This window comes from Staurois parvus, unplaced genomic scaffold (genome assembly GCF_062004578.1).
Source record: "Staurois parvus isolate SC_StPar_1 unplaced genomic scaffold, SC_StPar_1.0 ptg001973l, whole genome shotgun sequence".
NCBI lineage: Eukaryota > Metazoa > Chordata > Amphibia > Anura > Ranidae > Staurois > Staurois parvus.
Genome location: NW_028319769.1, coordinates 160,431 through 177,490, shown reverse-complemented (window position 1 = coordinate 177,490; position 17,060 = coordinate 160,431). Strand labels below are relative to the sequence as shown.

At 50.0% G+C, this 17,060-nt stretch overlaps 1 protein-coding gene across 1 annotated transcript in view; it reads left to right on the top strand.

Annotated features, from left to right (window-relative positions):
• LOC149433127 (protein sel-1 homolog 3-like) overlaps positions 1–17,060 on the top strand; it is a 141,531-nt gene that overhangs the window by 16,353 nt on the left and 108,118 nt on the right. The window contains exons 5-6 of the mRNA XM_089664624.1: positions 3,470–3,585; positions 11,022–11,071. Of these exons, the coding sequence (XP_089520750.1) occupies positions 3,470–3,585; positions 11,022–11,071 (166 nt within the window). The remainder of the gene's footprint in view (positions 1–3,469; positions 3,586–11,021; positions 11,072–17,060) is intronic.

Here is a 17,060-nt window from a genome sequence, read left to right as displayed (position 1 = left end):
GGTTGCACACGTTGGGTTGGGTGATCTAGTAATGAGGATTCTACTGTTCTGGTGAATGGTTGCACACGTTGGGTTGGGTGATCTCCTAGTGATGACGATTCTACTGTTCTGGTGAATGGTTGTACACGCTGGGTTGGGTGATCTCCTAGTGATGACGATTCTACTGTTCTGGTGAATGGTTGTACACGTTGGGTTGGGTGATCTCCTAGTAATGAGGATTCTACTGTTCTGGTGAATGGTTGCACACGTTGGGTTGGGTGATCTCCTAGTAATGAGGATTCTACTGTTCTGGTGAATGGTTGCACAGGTTGGGTTGGGTGATCTAGTAATGAGGATTCTACTGTTCTGGTGAATGGTTGTACACGCTGGGTTGGGTGATCTCCTAGTGATGACGATTCTACTGTTCTGGTGAATGGTTGTACATGTTGGGTTGGGTGATCTCCTAGTAATGAGGATTCTACTGTTCTGGTGAATGGTTGTACACGCTGGGTTGGGTGATCTCCTAGTAATGAGGATTCTACTCTTCTGGTGAATGGTTGTACACGCTGGGTTGGGTGATCTCCTAGTAATGACGATTCTACTGTTCCAGTGAATGGTTGTACACGTTGGGTTGGGTGATCTCCTAGTAATGAGGATTCTACTGTTCTGGTGAATGGTTGCACAGGTTGGGTTGGGTGATCTCCTAGTAATGATGATTCTACTGTTCTGGTGAATGGTTGCACACATTGGGTTGGGTGATCTCCTAGTAATGATGATTCTACTGTTCTGGTGAATGGTTGCACAGGTTGGGTTGGGTGATCTCCTAGTAATGACGATTCTACTGTTCTGGTGAATGGTTGCACAGGTTGGGTTGGGTGATCTCCTAGTAATGACGATTCTACTGTTCTGGTGAATGGTTGCACAGGTTGGGTTGGGTGATCTCCTAGTAATGACGATTCTACTGTTCTGGTGAATGGTTGTACACGTTGGGTTGGGTGATCTCCTAGTAATGACGATTCTACTGTTCTGGTGAATGGTTGCACACATTGGGTTGGGTGATCTCCTAGTAATGAGGATTCTACTGTTCTGGTGAATGGTTGTACACCTTGGGTTGGGTGATCTCCTAGTAATGAGGATTCTACTGTTCTGGTGAATGGTTGTACACGCTGGGTTGGGTGATCTCCTAGTGATGACGATTCTACTGTTCTGGTGAATGGTTGTACACGTTGGGTTGGGTGATCTCCTAGTAATGAGGATTCTACTGTTCTGGTGAATGGTTGCACACGTTGGGTTGGGTGATCTCCTAGTAATGACGATTCTACTGTTCTGGTGAATGGTTGTACACGTTGGGTTGGGTGATCTCCTAGTAATGACGATTCTACTGTTCTGGTGAATGGTTGCACACGTTGGGTTGGGTGATCTCCTAGTAATGACGATTCTACTGTTCTGGTGAATGGTTGTACACCTTGGGTTGGGTAATCTCCTAGTAATGAGGATTCTACTGTTCTGGTGAATGGTTGTACACGCTGGGTTGGGTGATCTCCTAGTAATGACGATTCTACTGTTCTGGTGAATGGTTGTACACGCTGGGTTGGGTGATCTCCTAGTGATGACGATTCTACTGTTCTGGTGAATGGTTGTACACGTTGGGTTGGGTGATCTCCTAGTAATGAGGATTCTACTGTTCTGGTGAATGGTTGCACAGGTTGGGTTGGGTGATCTCCTAGTAATGAGGATTCTACTCTTCTGGTGAATGGTTGTACACGCTGGGTTGGGTGATCTCCTAGTAATCACGATTCTACTGTTCCAGTGAATGGTTGTACACGTTGGGTTGGGTGATCTCCTAGTAATGAGGATTCTACTGTTCTGGTGAATGGTTGCACAGGTTGGGTTGGGTGATCTCCTAGTAATGAGGATTCTACTGTTCTGGTGAATGGTTGTACACGTTGGGTTGGGTGATCTCCTAGTGATGAGGATTCTACTGTTCTGGTGAATGGTTGTACACGTTGGGTTGGGTGATCTCCTAGTAATGATGATTCTACTGTTCTGGTGAATGGTTGCACACATTGGGTTGGGTGATCTCCTAGTAATGATGATTCTACTGTTCTGGTGAATGGTTGCACACGTTGGGTTGGGTGATCTCCTAGTAATGACGATTCTACTGTTCTGGTGAATGGTTGCACAGGTTGGGTTGGGTGATCTCCTAGTAATGACGATTCTACTGTTCTGGTGAATGGTTGTACACGTTGGGTTGGGTGATCTCCTAGTAATGACGATTCTACTGTTCTGGTGAATGGTTGCACAGGTTGGGTTGGGTGATCTCCTAGTAATGACGATTCTACTGTTCTGGTGAATGGTTGTACACCTTGGGTTGGGTGATCTCCTAGTAATGAGGATTCTACTGTTCTGGTGAATGGTTGTACACCTTGGGTTGGGTGATCTCCTAGTAATGACGATTCTACTGTTCTGGTGAATGGTTGCACAGGTTGGGTTGGGTGATCTCCTAGTAATGAGGATTCTACTCTTCTGGTGAATGGTTGTACACGCTGGGTTGGGTGATCTCCTAGTAATGACGATTCTACTGTTCTGGTGAATGGTTGTACACGTTGGGTTGGGTGATCTCCTAGTAATGAGGATTCTACTGTTCTGGTGAATGGTTGCACACGTTGGGTTGGGTGATCTCCTAGTAATGACGATTCTACTGTTCTGGTGAATGGTTGTACACCTTGGGTTGGGTGATCTCCTAGTAATGAGGATTCTACTGTTCTGGTGAATGGTTGCACAGGTTGGGTTGGGTGATCTCCTAGTAATGAGGATTCTACTGTTCTGGTGAATGGTTGCACACGTTGGGTTGGGTGATCTAGTAATGAGGATTCTACTGTTCTGGTGAATGGTTGCACACGTTGGGTTGGGTGATCTCCTAGTGATGACGATTCTACTGTTCTGGTGAATGGTTGTACACGCTGGGTTGGGTGATCTCCTAGTGATGACGATTCTACTGTTCTGGTGAATGGTTGTACACGTTGGGTTGGGTGATCTCCTAGTAATGAGGATTCTACTGTTCTGGTGAATGGTTGCACAGGTTGGGTTGGGTGATCTCCTAGTAATGAGGATTCTACTGTTCTGGTGAATGGTTGCACACGTTGTGTTGGGTGATCTCCTAGTAATGAGGATTCTACTGTTCTGGTGAATGGTTGCACAGGTTGGGTTGGGTGATCTCCTAGTAATGATGATTCTACTGTTCTGGTGAATGGTTGCACAGGTTGGGTTGGGTGATCTCCTAGTAATGAGGATTCTACTGTTCTGGTGAATGGTTGCACACGTTGTGTTGGGTGATCTCCTAGTAATGAGGATTCTACTGTTCTGGTGAATGGTTGCACACGTTGTGTTGGGTGATCTCCTAGTAATGAGGATTCTACTGTTCTGGTGAATGGTTGCACAGGTTGGGTTGGGTGATCTCCTAGTAATGACGACTTTTCTGGGTCTGCAGGTCATCTACATGTCCAGGTGGAGTTGATGAAGAAAGAAGCGCACGCCTTCCGGAGTCGGGATCTCCTGCCATTGCATGAGTGGTGCCACATACTGCTGAACCTGGATGTGTCCTGGGTGAGGAAACGGTTTGGGTTCCTCTACAAAGCCAGGCTCCTCCCATGGCCAGCAGTCCATGTTGGTGCCACATACTGCTGAACCTGGATGTGTCCTGGGTGAGGAAACGGTTTGGGTTCCTTTACAAAGCCAGGCTCCTCCCATGGCCAGCAGTCCATGTTGGTGCCACATACTGCTGAACCTGGATGTGTCCTGGGTGAGGAAACGGTTTGGGTTCCTCTACAAAGCCAGGCTCCTCCCATGGCCAGCAGTCCATGTTGGTGTCTGTCAAGGTCTGGGTCAGGTTCAGAGACCAGTTGCTAGAGCAGTGTAAGGCTTACCTGAAACCAGCAGGATTGGTCCACCAGTGGGACCCCCTGGGAATGACGCAGGCCCACCTGAGGTGAGGGGTCTAAGTATTGATCGGTTTTTCCCAGAGCTCCTAATGGTGGAGATGGATTTGGCTGTGTGAATACCAGGTCACAGATCTCAGGATCACCCCACCAGGGAATGAACAAGCCAGAATCCAATAGTGGATCAAACAGTTCAGGGATCAGACAAAAGCGGAGTCGGTCACAATCCAAGGGTCGGTCACCAATGGTAGCAGATGGGGATGAGGCAGAATCGTAGTCCAGGAACAAGCCAAGGGTCGGTCACCAATGGTAGTAGATGGGGATGAGGCAGAATCGTAGTCCAGGAACAAGCCAAGGGTCGGTCACCAATGGTAGTAGATGGGGATGAGGCAGAATCGTAGTCCAGGAACAATCCAAGGGTCGGTCACCAATGATAGTAGATGGGGATGAGGCAGAATCGTAGTCCAGGAACAAGCCAAGGGTCGGTCACCAATGGTAGTAGATGGGGATGAGGCAGAATCGTAGTCCAGGAACAAGCCAAGGGTCGGTCACCAATGGTAGTAGATGGGGATGAGGCAGAATCGTAGTCCAGGAACAATCCAAGGGTCGGTCACCAATGATAGTAGATGGGGATGAGGCAGAATCGTAGTCCAGGAACAAGCCAAGGGTCGGTCACCAATGGTAGTAGATGGGGATGAGGCAGAATCGTAGTCCAGGAACAAGCCAAGGGTCGGTCACCAATGGTAGTAGATGGGGATGAGGCAGAATCGTAGTCCAGGAACAATCCAAGGGTCGGTCACCAATGATAGTAGATGGGGATGAGGCAGAATCGTAGTCCAGGAACAAGCCAAGGGTCGGTCACCAATGGTAGTAGATGGGGATGAGGCAGAATCGTAGTCCAGGAACAAGCCAAGGGTCGGTCACCAATGGTAGTAGATGGGGATGAGGCAGAATCGTAGTCCAGGAACAATCCAAGGGTCGGTCACCAATGATAGTAGATGGGGATGAGGCAGAATCGTAGTCCAGGAACAAGCCAAGGGTCGGTCACCAATGGTAGTAGATGGGGATGAGGCAGAATCGTAGTCCAGGAACAAGCCAAGGGTCGGTCACCAATGGTAGTAGATGGGGATGAGGCAGAATCGTAGTCCAGGAACAAGCCAAGGGTCGGTCACAGATGGTAGTAGATGAGGATGAGGCAGAATCGTAGTCCAGGAACAAGCCAAGGGTCGGTCACCGATGGTAGTAGATAGGATGAGGCAGAATCGTAGTCCAGGAACAAGCCAAGGGTCGGTCACCGATGGTAGTAGATAGGATGAGGCAGAATCGTAGTCCAGGAACAAGCCAAGGGTCGGTCACCAATGGTAGTAGATGGGGATGAGGCAGAATCGTAGTCCAGGAACAAGCCAAGGTTCGGTCACAAATGGTAGTAGATGGGGATGAAGCAGAATCGTAGTCCAGGAACAAGCCAAGGGTCGGTCACAGATGGTAGTAGATGGGGATGAGGCAGAATCGTAGTCCAGGAACAATCCAAGGGTCGGTCACAGATGGTAGTAGATGAGGATGAGGCAGAATCGTAGTCCAGGAACAAGCCAAGGGTCGGTCACCAATGGTAGTAGATGGGGATGAGGCAGAATCGTAGTCCAGGAACAAGCCAAGGGTCGGTCACCAATGGTAGTAGATGGGGATGAGGCAGAATCGTAGTCCAGGAACAATCCAAGGGTCGGTCACAGATGGTAGTAGATGGGGATGAGGCAGAATCGTAGTCCAGGAACAAGCCAAGGGTCGGTCACCAATGGTAGTAGATGAGGATGAGGCAGAATCGTAGTCCAGGAACAAGCCAAGGGTCGGTCACAGATGGTAGTAGATGGGGATGAGGCAGAATCGTAGTCCAGGAACAAGCCAAGGGTCGGTCACCAATGGTAGTAGATAGGATGAGGCAGAATCGTAGTCCAGGAACAAGCCAAGGGTCGGTCACCAATGGTAGTAGATGGGGATGAGGCAGAATCGTAGTCCAGGAACAAGCCAAGGGTCGGTCACCAATGGTAGTAGATAGGATGAGGCAGAATCGTAGTCCAGGAACAAGCCAAGGGTCGGTCACCAATGGTAGTAGATGGGGATGAGGCAGAATCGTAGTCCAGGAACAAGCCAAGGGTCGGTCACAAATGTTAGTAGATGGGGATGAAGCAGAATCGTAGTCCAGGAACAAGCCAAGGGTCGGTCACCAATGGTAGTAGATGGGGATGAGGCAGAATCGTAGTCCAGGAACAAGCCAAGGGTCGGTCACCAATGGTAGTAGATAGGATGAGGCAGAATCGTAGTCCAGGAACAAGCCAAGGGTCGGTCACCGATGGTAGTAGATGGGGATGAGGCAGAATCGTAGTCCAGGAACAAGCCAAGGGTCGGTCACCAATGGTAGTAGATGAGGATGAGGCAGAATCGTAGTCCAGGAACAAGCCAAGGGTCGGTCACCAATGGTAGTAGATGAGGGTGAGGCAGAATCGTAGTCCAGGAACAAGCCAAGGGTCGGTCACCAATGGTAGTAGATGAGGGTGAGGCAGAATCGTAGTCCAGGAACAAGCCAAGGGTCGGTCACCAATGGTAGTAGATGAGGGTGAGGCAGAATCGTAGTCCAGGAACAAGCCAAGGGTCGGTCACCAATGGTAGTAGATGGGGATGAGGCAGAATCGTAGTCCAGGAACAAGCCAAGGGTCGGTCACAGATGGTAGTAGATGAGGATGAGGCAGAATCGTAGTCCAGGAACAATCCAAGGGTCGGTCACCAATGGTAGTAGATGGGGATGAGGCAGAATCGTAGTCCAGGAACAAGCCAAGGGTCGGTCACCAATGATAGTAGATGGGGATGAGGCAGAATTGTAGTCAGTAGCAAGGCAAGGGTCGGTCACCAATGGTAGTAGATGGGGATGAGGCAGAATCGTAGTCCAGGAACAAGCCAAGGGTCGGTCACCAATGGTAGTAGATGAGGATGAGGCAGAATCGTAGTCCAGGAACAAGCCAAGGGTCGGTCACCAATGGTAGTAGATGGGGATGAGGCAGAATCGTAGTCCAGGAACAAGCCAAGGGTCAGTCACCAATGATAGTAGATGAGGATGAGGCAGAATCGTAGTCCAGGAACAAGCCAAGGGTCGGTCACAAATGGTAGTAGATGGGATGAGGCAGAATCGTAGTCAGTAGCAAGCCAAAGGTCGGTCACCAATGGTAGTAGATGGGGATGAGGCAGAATCGTAGTCCAGGAACAAGCCAAGGGTCGGTCACCAATGGTAGTAGATGGGGATGAGGCAGAATCGTAGTCCAGGAACAAGCCAAGGGTCGGTCACCAATGGTAGTAGATGGGGATGAGGCAGAATCGTAGTCCAGGAACAAGCCAAGGGTCAGTCACCAATGATAGTAGATGAGGATGAGGCAGAATCGTAGTCCAGGAACAAGCCAAGGGTCGGTCACAAATGGTAGTAGATGGGATGAGGCAGAATCGTAGTCAGTAGCAAGCCAAAGGTCGGTCACCAATGGTAGTAGATGGGGATGAGGCAGAATCGTAGTCCAGGAACAAGCCAAGGGTCGGTCACCAATGGTAGTAGATGGGGATGAGGCAGAATCGTAGTCCAGGAACAAGCCAAGGGTCGGTCACCAATGGTAGTAGATGGGGATGAGGCAGAATCGTAGTCCAGGAACAAGCCAAGGGTCGGTCACCAATGGTAGTAGATGGGGATGAGGCAGAATCGTAGTCCAGGAACAAGCCAAGGGTCAGTCACCAATGATAGTAGATGAGGATGAGGCAGAATCGTAGTCCAGGAACAAGCCAAGGGTCGGTCACCAATGATAGTAGATGAGGATGAGGCAGAATCGTAGTCCAGGAACAAGCCAAGGGTCGGTCACCAATGGTAGTAGATGAGGGTGAGGCAGAATCGTAGTCCAGGAACAAGCCAAGGGTCGGTCACCAATGGTAGTAGATGAGGGTGAGGCAGAATCGTAGTCCAGGAACAAGCCAAGGGTCGGTCACCAATGGTAGTAGATGAGGGTGAGGCAGAATCGTAGTCCAGGAACAAGCCAAGGGTCGGTCACCAATGGTAGTAGATGAGGGTGAGGCAGAATCGTAGTCCAGGAACAAGCCAAGGGTCGGTCACCAATGGTAGTAGATGGGGATGAGGCAGAATCGTAGTCCAGGAACAAGCCAAGGGTCGGTCACAGATGGTAGTAGATGAGGATGAGGCAGAATCGTAGTCCAGGAACAATCCAAGGGTCGGTCACCAATGGTAGTAGATGGGGATGAGGCAGAATCGTAGTCCAGGAACAAGCCAAGGGTCGGTCACCAATGATAGTAGATGGGGATGAGGCAGAATTGTAGTCAGTAGCAAGGCAAGGGTCGGTCACCAATGGTAGTAGATGGGGATGAGGCAGAATCGTAGTCCAGGAACAAGCCAAGGGTCGGTCACCAATGGTAGTAGATGAGGATGAGGCAGAATCGTAGTCCAGGAACAAGCCAAGGGTCGGTCACCAATGGTAGTAGATGGGGATGAGGCAGAATCGTAGTCCAGGAACAAGCCAAGGGTCAGTCACCAATGATAGTAGATGAGGATGAGGCAGAATCGTAGTCCAGGAACAAGCCAAGGGTCGGTCACAAATGGTAGTAGATGGGATGAGGCAGAATCGTAGTCAGTAGCAAGCCAAAGGTCGGTCACCAATGGTAGTAGATGGGGATGAGGCAGAATCGTAGTCCAGGAACAAGCCAAGGGTCGGTCACCAATGGTAGTAGATGGGGATGAGGCAGAATCGTAGTCCAGGAACAAGCCAAGGGTCGGTCACCAATGGTAGTAGATGGGGATGAGGCAGAATCGTAGTCCAGGAACAAGCCAAGGGTCAGTCACCAATGATAGTAGATGAGGATGAGGCAGAATCGTAGTCCAGGAACAAGCCAAGGGTCGGTCACAAATGGTAGTAGATGGGATGAGGCAGAATCGTAGTCAGTAGCAAGCCAAAGGTCGGTCACCAATGGTAGTAGATGGGGATGAGGCAGAATCGTAGTCCAGGAACAAGCCAAGGGTCGGTCACCAATGGTAGTAGATGGGGATGAGGCAGAATCGTAGTCCAGGAACAAGCCAAGGGTCGGTCACCAATGGTAGTAGATGGGGATGAGGCAGAATCGTAGTCCAGGAACAAGCCAAGGGTCGGTCACCAATGGTAGTAGATGGGGATGAGGCAGAATCGTAGTCCAGGAACAAGCCAAGGGTCAGTCACCAATGATAGTAGATGAGGATGAGGCAGAATCGTAGTCCAGGAACAAGCCAAGGGTCGGTCACAAATGGTAGTAGATGGGATGAGGCAGAATCGTAGTCAGTAGCAAGCCAAAGGTCGGTAACGAAGATGGCAGCAGGACCGGTAAGCAGGATATTGGCTGGGAAGGCACAATAATCTGTCAAGGAGGAAGTGCAGAGACATGGCTTTTATATGAAGTTCATGGGAGGAGCAAGGAGTTCAAAGTTCAAGACAAACAGGGCCAAGGCAAGATCATCCAAAGAATAGTCAAGAGAGCTGTCCAGCATTCCAGGTGGCTCAGTAAGAAGAAACATTGCCTCTCACCGCAGAAGGCCCAGGTTCAATCCCAGGCTCTAACAGTGCCACATACTGCTGATCCTGGGTGAGGGAAGGGTTTGGGTTCCTCTACAATGCCAGGCTCCTCCCATGGCCAGCAGTCCATTTTGTTGGTGCAGCACCATCTCATGCCATGCTGTGACCAGTGTAACGTAAAGAAATGTCACTTCTGAATTGTCAATAAAGCTTGTAAACGGAAAACAGTACATAATGTGATGTTCCCTGATTGGTGCATCGGCAGCGGTGTCACCCTACAGCTCAGCAGCAGCTGGAAAATGCTGCATTTGGCCATTAGATGGCGCTAAGTGATATAGAAATTCCTAGGATGTCCTGCATTGTCTGGCAACAAAATGCAGCGCTTTCCTTTTTAAATCAATGAAAAACATTTGTCCAGCACAGGCTTCCTCCTGTACTCCCGGATGTTCTCCTCCACCCCAAACCCTCGTCCTCCAATCCCGAGCTTCCTCCTGTACTCCCGGGTTTTCTCCTCCACCCCCCGAGCTTCCTCCTGTACTCCCGGGTTTTCTCCTCCACCCCCCGAGCTTCCTCCTGTACTCCCGGGTTTTCTCCTCCACCCCCCGAGCTTCCTCCTGTACTCCCGGGTTTTCTCCTCCACCCCCCGAGCTTCCTCCTGTACTCCCGGGTTTTCTCCTCCACCCCCCGAGCTTCCTCCTGTACTCACGGGTTTTCTCCTCCACCCCCCGAGCTTCCTCCTGTACTCCTGGGTTTACTCCTCCACCCCCGAGCTTTGTCCTCCAATCAAGAAGTTCCTCATCCACTCCTGAGCTTTTTCCTCCACCCCCACGCTTCATCCTCCACCCCCAAGATTAATCCTTCAATCCCGACATTCCTCCTCCACTCCTGAGATTTTTCCTCCACCCCCACGCTTCATCCTCCACTCCTGTGCTTTCTCTCCCACCCCCGAGCTTCGTCCTCCAATCAACAAGTTCCTCCTCCACTCCTGAGCTTTTTCCTCCACCCCCGAGCTTCATCCTCCACCCCCAAGCTTCATCCTCCAATCCTGAGCTTCCTCATCTACCTCTGAGCTCTCTCCTACAAGGCTCCTCCTCCCAAGATATAGGGAGTGGGCAGGGCCAATCCCAGAAGCCCACCTACTGCGCAAGTGTCCACTAAATAAAGGGGAACCCTAACTTCCGCAGGCCTACATGCATGGCTCTAGTCTCGTGTGTATTTCTTTGGAGATAAATCAGCAACCACGCCACCACCTGCCTGGAGTCTGCATGTTCTCTCTGTGCCTGCGTGGGTTTCCTCTGGGTACTCCGGTTTCTTCCTACACTCCAAAGACATGCTGGTTGGTTAATTGGATCCTGTCTAAATTGTCCCTAGAATGTGTATGTATGAATGTGAGTTAGTGACCTTAGATTGTGCGCTCCTCGGGGGCGGGGCCTGATGGTGCTATAGAAGTACCTGAAATAAATCTGTAACAATGTAACAAATGTTCTATCTCATGACCGGATAACAATGAAATCTTCTGTTCCAGGCAAACCTGACCGTAGTGTGCGGGTCATCAGTCATATCCACAACGTACAGGTAAGTGTGTGTGGTGTCATGGGGGGGTACATAACTGTGTGGTGTCACGGGGGTAGGTAACTGTTTGGTGACATAGGGTAGGTAACTGTGTGGTGTCACGGGGGTAGATAACTGTATGGTGTCACGGAGGTAGGTAACTGTGTGGTGTCACGGAGGTAGGTAACTGTTTGGTGACATAGGGTAGGTAACTGTGTGGTGTCATGGGGGTAGGTAACTGTGTGGTGTCATGGGGGTAGGTAACTGTGTGGTGTCATGGGGGTAGGTAACTGTGTGGTATCACGGGGGTAGGTAACTGTATGGTGTCACGGAGGTAGGTAACTGTGTGGTGTCATGGGGGTAGGTAACTGTGTGGTGTCACGGGGGTAGGTAACTGTGTAGTGTCATGGGGGGTACGTAACTGTGTGGTGTCACGGGGGTAGGTAACTGTGTGGTGTCACGGGGGTAGGTAACTGTTTGGTGACACGAGGGTAGGTAACTGTGTGGTGTCACGGGGGTAGGTAACTGTGTGGTGTCATGGGGGTAGGTAACTGTGTGGTGTCACGGGGGGTAGGTAACTGTGTGGTGTCACGGGGGTAGGTAACTGTGTGGTGTCACAGGGGTAGGTAACTGTTTGGTGACACGGGGGTAGGTAACTGTTTGGTGACACAGGGGTAGGTAACTGTGTGGTGTCACAGGGGTACGTAACTGTGTGGTATCACGGGGGTAGGTAACTGTGGGGTGTCACAGGGGTAAGTAACTGTGTGGTGTCATGGGGGGTACGTAACTGTGTGATGTCACAGGGTAGGTAACTGTGTGATGTCACGGGGTAGGTAACTGTGTGATGTCACAGGGGTAGATAACTGTGTGGTGTCACGGGGGTAGGTAACTGTATGGTGTCACGGAGGTAGGTAACTGTGTGGTGTCATGGGGGTAGGTAACTGTGTGGTGTCATGGGGGGTACGTAACTGTGTGGTGTCACGGGGGTAGGTAACTGTTTGTTGACACGGGGGTAGGTAACTGTGTGGTGTCATGGGGGGTACGTAACTGTGTGGTGTCACGGGGGTAGGTAAACTGTGTGGTGTCACGGGGGTAGGTAACTGTGTGGTGTCACGGGGGGTACGTAACTGTGTGGTGTCACGGGGGTAGGTAACTGTTTGGTGACACGGGGGTAGGTAACTGTGTGGTGTCACAGGGGTACGTAACTGTGTGGTGTCACGGGGGTAGGTAACTGTGTGGTGTCACGGGGGTAGGTAACTGTGTGGTGTCATGGGGGGTACGTAACTGTGTGGTGTCACGGGGGTAGGTAACTGTGTGGTGTCACGGGGGTAGGTAACTGTGTGGTGTCACAGGGGTAGGTAACTGTGTGGTGTCAATGGGGGTAGGTAACTGTGTGGTGTCACAGGGGTAGATAACTATGTGGTGTCAATGGGGGTAGGTAACTGTATGGTGTCACAGGGGTAGGTAACTGTGTCGTGTCATTTGGGGTACGTAACTGTGTGATGTCACGGGGGTAGGTAACTGTGTGATGTCACGGGGGTAGGTAACTGGTGTCACAGGGGGAAATGTCATTCAACCTGCAGAACGATCGTTCTAACGTTCGGCCTTGTGCCATCATTGAAGACTTGAATTCCGCCAGAAATGGAAATCTTTCTGTGGGAAGCTTTAGAAAGGAAGTTCACCTCCCCCGTCTGGGGACCCTCCACCTCCCGTATCCCGCACGTGGCCCCGCGGCCCATAATTTATTCACCTTTATTCTCCCATAGACACAAGACAGCCGCCAGAAGATCCAGCCTGGAATCCTGGAACTGATCGATCCGATCGATGTACAGTGGGGATGGAAAGTTTGGGCACCCCAGCTAAAAATGTGTATTAATGTGCATAAAGAAGCCAAGGAAAGATGGAAAAATCTCCAAAAGGCATCAAATTACAGATTAGACATTCTTATAATATGTCAACAAAAGTTAGATTTTATTTCCATCATTTACACTTTCAAAATAACAGAAAACAAAAAAATGGCGTCTGCAAAAGTTTGGGCCCCCTGCAGAATTTATAGCATGCACTGCCCCCTTTGCCAAGCTGAGACCTGCCAATGTCATGGATTGTTCTCAATCATCGTCTGGGAAGACCAGGTGATGTCAATCTCAAAGGTTTTAAATGCCCCGACTCATCTGACCTTGCCCCAACAATCAGCACCATGGCTTCTTCTAAGCAGTTGTCTAGAAAACTGAAACTGAAAATAGTTGATGCTCACAAAGCTGGAGAAGGCTATAAGAAGATAGCAAAGCGTTTTCAGATGTCAATATCCTCTGTTCGGAATGTCATTAAGAAATGGCAGTCATCAGGAACAGTGGAAGTTAAAGCAAGATCTGGAAGACCAAGAAAAATATCAGACAGAACAGCTCGCAGGATTGTGAGAAAAACAATTGAAAACCCACGTTTGACGGCACGATCCCTCCAGAAAGATCTGGCAGACACTGGAGTTGTGGTCACTATTCCACTATAAAGAGATACTTGTACAAATATGGTCTTCATGGAAGAGTCATCAGAAGAAAACCTCTTCTACGTCCTCACCACAAAAATCATCGTTTGAACTTTGCAAATGAACATATAGACAAGCCTGATGCATTTTGGAAACAAGTTCTGTGGACCGATGAGGTTAAAATGGAACTTTCTGGCCGGAATGAGCAAAGGTACGTTTGGAGAAGAAGAGGCACAGAATTTAATGAAAAGAACCTCTGTCCAACTGTGAAGCATGGGGTTGGATCAATCATGCTTTGGGGTTGTGTTGCAGCCAGTGGCACAGGGAACATCTCACCAGTAGAAGGAAAAATGGATTCAATAAAATTTCAGCAAATTTTGGATGGTAACTTGATGCCATCTGTGAAAAAGCTGAAGTTAAAGAGAGGATGGCTTCTACAAATGGATAATGATCCTAAACACACCTGGAAATCCACGGGGGATTACATCAAGAGGCGTAAACTGAAGGTTTTGCCATGGCCTTCACAATCTCCTGACCTCAACATCATTGAAAATCTATGGATAGACCTTCAAAGAGCCGTGCTGACAGACAGCCCAGAAATCTCAAAGAACTGGAAGACTTTTGTAAGGAAGAATGGGCAAAGATACCTCAAACAAGAACTGAAAGACTCTTGGCTGGCTACAAAAAGTGTTTACAAGCCGTGATACTTGCCAAAGGGGGCAGTACAAGATATTAACTCTGCAGGGGGCCCAAACTTTTGCAGACGCCATTTTTTTGTTTTCTGTTATTTTGAAAGTGTAAATGATGGAAATAAAATCTAACTTTTGTTGACATATTATAAGAATGTCTAATCTGTAATTTGATGCCTTTTGGAGATTTTTCCATCTTTCCTTGGCTGCTTTATGCACATTAATACACATTTTTAGCTGGGGGGCCCAAACTTTCCATCCCCACTGTAGGCCAGGAATATGTAGACGAGTCGGGCGCTCCCCACCCCCATAGGAAAGTCTCCATCTCTATGTCAAGGTCCTACCTTTTCCCAGAGGTTATGTTACTCCATGTGCTGGCATCCATCTTGGATTTCTGCTGAGCATGGTGGGAATCTTTTATGCCTTCAGGTCTCTGAGGTCCATCCCCCAGAGGGGTGTGGCTGATGACATATAAGCCTGTGGCCCGCACATGCTCTTTGCACTTGTGTCTTGTGTCTTTGTCTTGCTACAGCTCTGTGTATACGCTCGTGACTCTTCTGGTATCTGACTCGGCTTGTGACTAAGACCATTCTCTGTGTTTTCCTTCGATCTGACCTTCCGTTGCTGAACCCGGCCCGTGACCTGTGATTCTCTGTCTACTGTTCTGTACCGTTTTGTCCCGTTGTTGTCGACCCGGCTTGCCTGACTACATTATTGTCATTCTCACCAGCTACACGCCATTGGCGGCGGCCATTACCGCAGCCGGGGTGTCTCGGGGGCCGCGACCTGGTTCCTGGCTGCGTCAAGTCCATCCCCACCATCAGGGGCCCTGGTGAAGGGCAGCCTGGGACTTAGACTCCGCGCCCTGAGGGACTTCGGTCTGTTGGTGGTGGTTGTCGTCAGCCAGTGCGTTACCCTGCCACTAGGCCTACCTGTCCGTTCCTCAGCCCTGCCCTGACACTCTAGCCGCACTTGTGACATAAATGTACAGATTTGAGTAGCTGAGAGGTGACCTGTAGCAATATGTAATCCTAAATGTAGTTTCAGTCCTTGTTATTAAAGAAATGAGGTATTCAGAGACAGATGGTCATCAATTAGCATCTGAAGGGGCGGAGCTTCCTCTGGAAGTGACACCTGGGTGCTAATAAGATTTGTCACCTATATGTAATCAGACTGCCACCTTCCTGAAGCTTAAAAGAGAGAGACGCAAATGTTTCAGCTTCATGACACCAGGGGGGCTCCGATCTGTCTGGGGGGCTCTAAAGTATATCACAGATCAAAGGGGAATGTTTCATCTCTTATAAAAGATAAAATATTAGTTGCAGAGAGATGAAAATACTTCCCTCTGATGGGGCACTCTGTGGGTCACATAGGCATAAAAATTATATTTGTGGCCTCTGTAGAAGGCCAGGAAAATGCAGGAAATGGTTATGTGGCGCTGGATTGTGACAGCTAAACAGTGATTGGTACTGTCGGGATCGGACTGATGCGCTGGTGTCAGAAATTCAATCCCCGACTTGGTGATTCAAGCCGGTCTTGGTCCAATTGACTTTGAGCAGGTCAGCACCCAGAATATCCTGTAGGCGGGTACAGGAACACCCCCCAGGGTCAATTGGCTGAGGACTAATGTCCCGCCTACATCCATATCCCCATAAATGGAGTACCCGGACATCGGGACATTTGTGATTCGTATGGAGCCGGTTTGATCGACCAACGGATTGCTGATTCTCTGACTTGCTCCAGTCGCAGGATAAATCTCGGTAAACGTTTTATTCTGTTTTATTTTATAGTGAAGTCATTTGTGTGTCTTCTTGTATTTCTGTAACTTTTTATACTTTGTACATATTTTATGCTCCGCCCACTTTCGGGATATTAACATTAATTAGTGACTTCTGTGTATTTAAACTCGGGCTCATATCTCCGCAGAGATCAGATTGGAGAGATTAGATTGGAGAGACTAGATTGTATTTTAGTGTCTTTAACCACTTGTCTACAGGACACTTCTACCCCCTTCCCGCCTACAGGACACTTCTACCCCCTTCCCGCCTACAGGACACTTCTACCCCCTTCCCGCCTACAGGACACTTCTACCTCCTTCCTGCCTACAGGGCACTTCTACCCCCTTCCTGCCTACAGGGCACTTCTACCCCCTTCCTGCCTACAGGGCACTTCTACCCCCTTCCCGCCTACCGGACACTTCTACCCCCTTCCCGCCTACCGGACACTTCTACCCCCTTCCCGCCTACAGGGCACTTCTACCCCCTTCCCGCCTACAGGACACTTCTACCCCCTTCCCGCCTACAGGACACTTCTACCCCCTTCCCGCCCACAGGACACTTCTACCCCCTTCCCGCCCACAGGGCACTTCTACCCCCTTCCTGCCTACAGGGCACTTCTACCCCCTTCCTGCCTACAGGACACTTCTACCCCCTTCCTGCCTACAGGGCACTTCTACCCCCTTCCTGCCTACAGGACACTTCTACCCCCTTCCCGCCTACAGGGCACTTCTACCCCCTTCCCGCCCACAGGACACTTCTACCCCCTTCCTGCCCACAGGGCACTTCTACCCCCTTCCTGCCTACAGGACACTTCTACCCCCTTCCTGCCTACCGGGCACTTCTACCCCCTTCCTGCCTACAGGACACTTCTACCCCCTTCCTGCCTACCGGGCACTTCTACCCCCTTCCTGCCTACAGGGCACTTCTACCCCCTTCCCGCCTACAGGACACTTCTACCCCCTTCCCGCCTACAGGACACTTCTACCCCCTTCCCGCCTACCGGACACTTCTACCCCCTTCCTGCCTACAGGACACTTCTACCCCCTTCCCGCCTACCGGACACT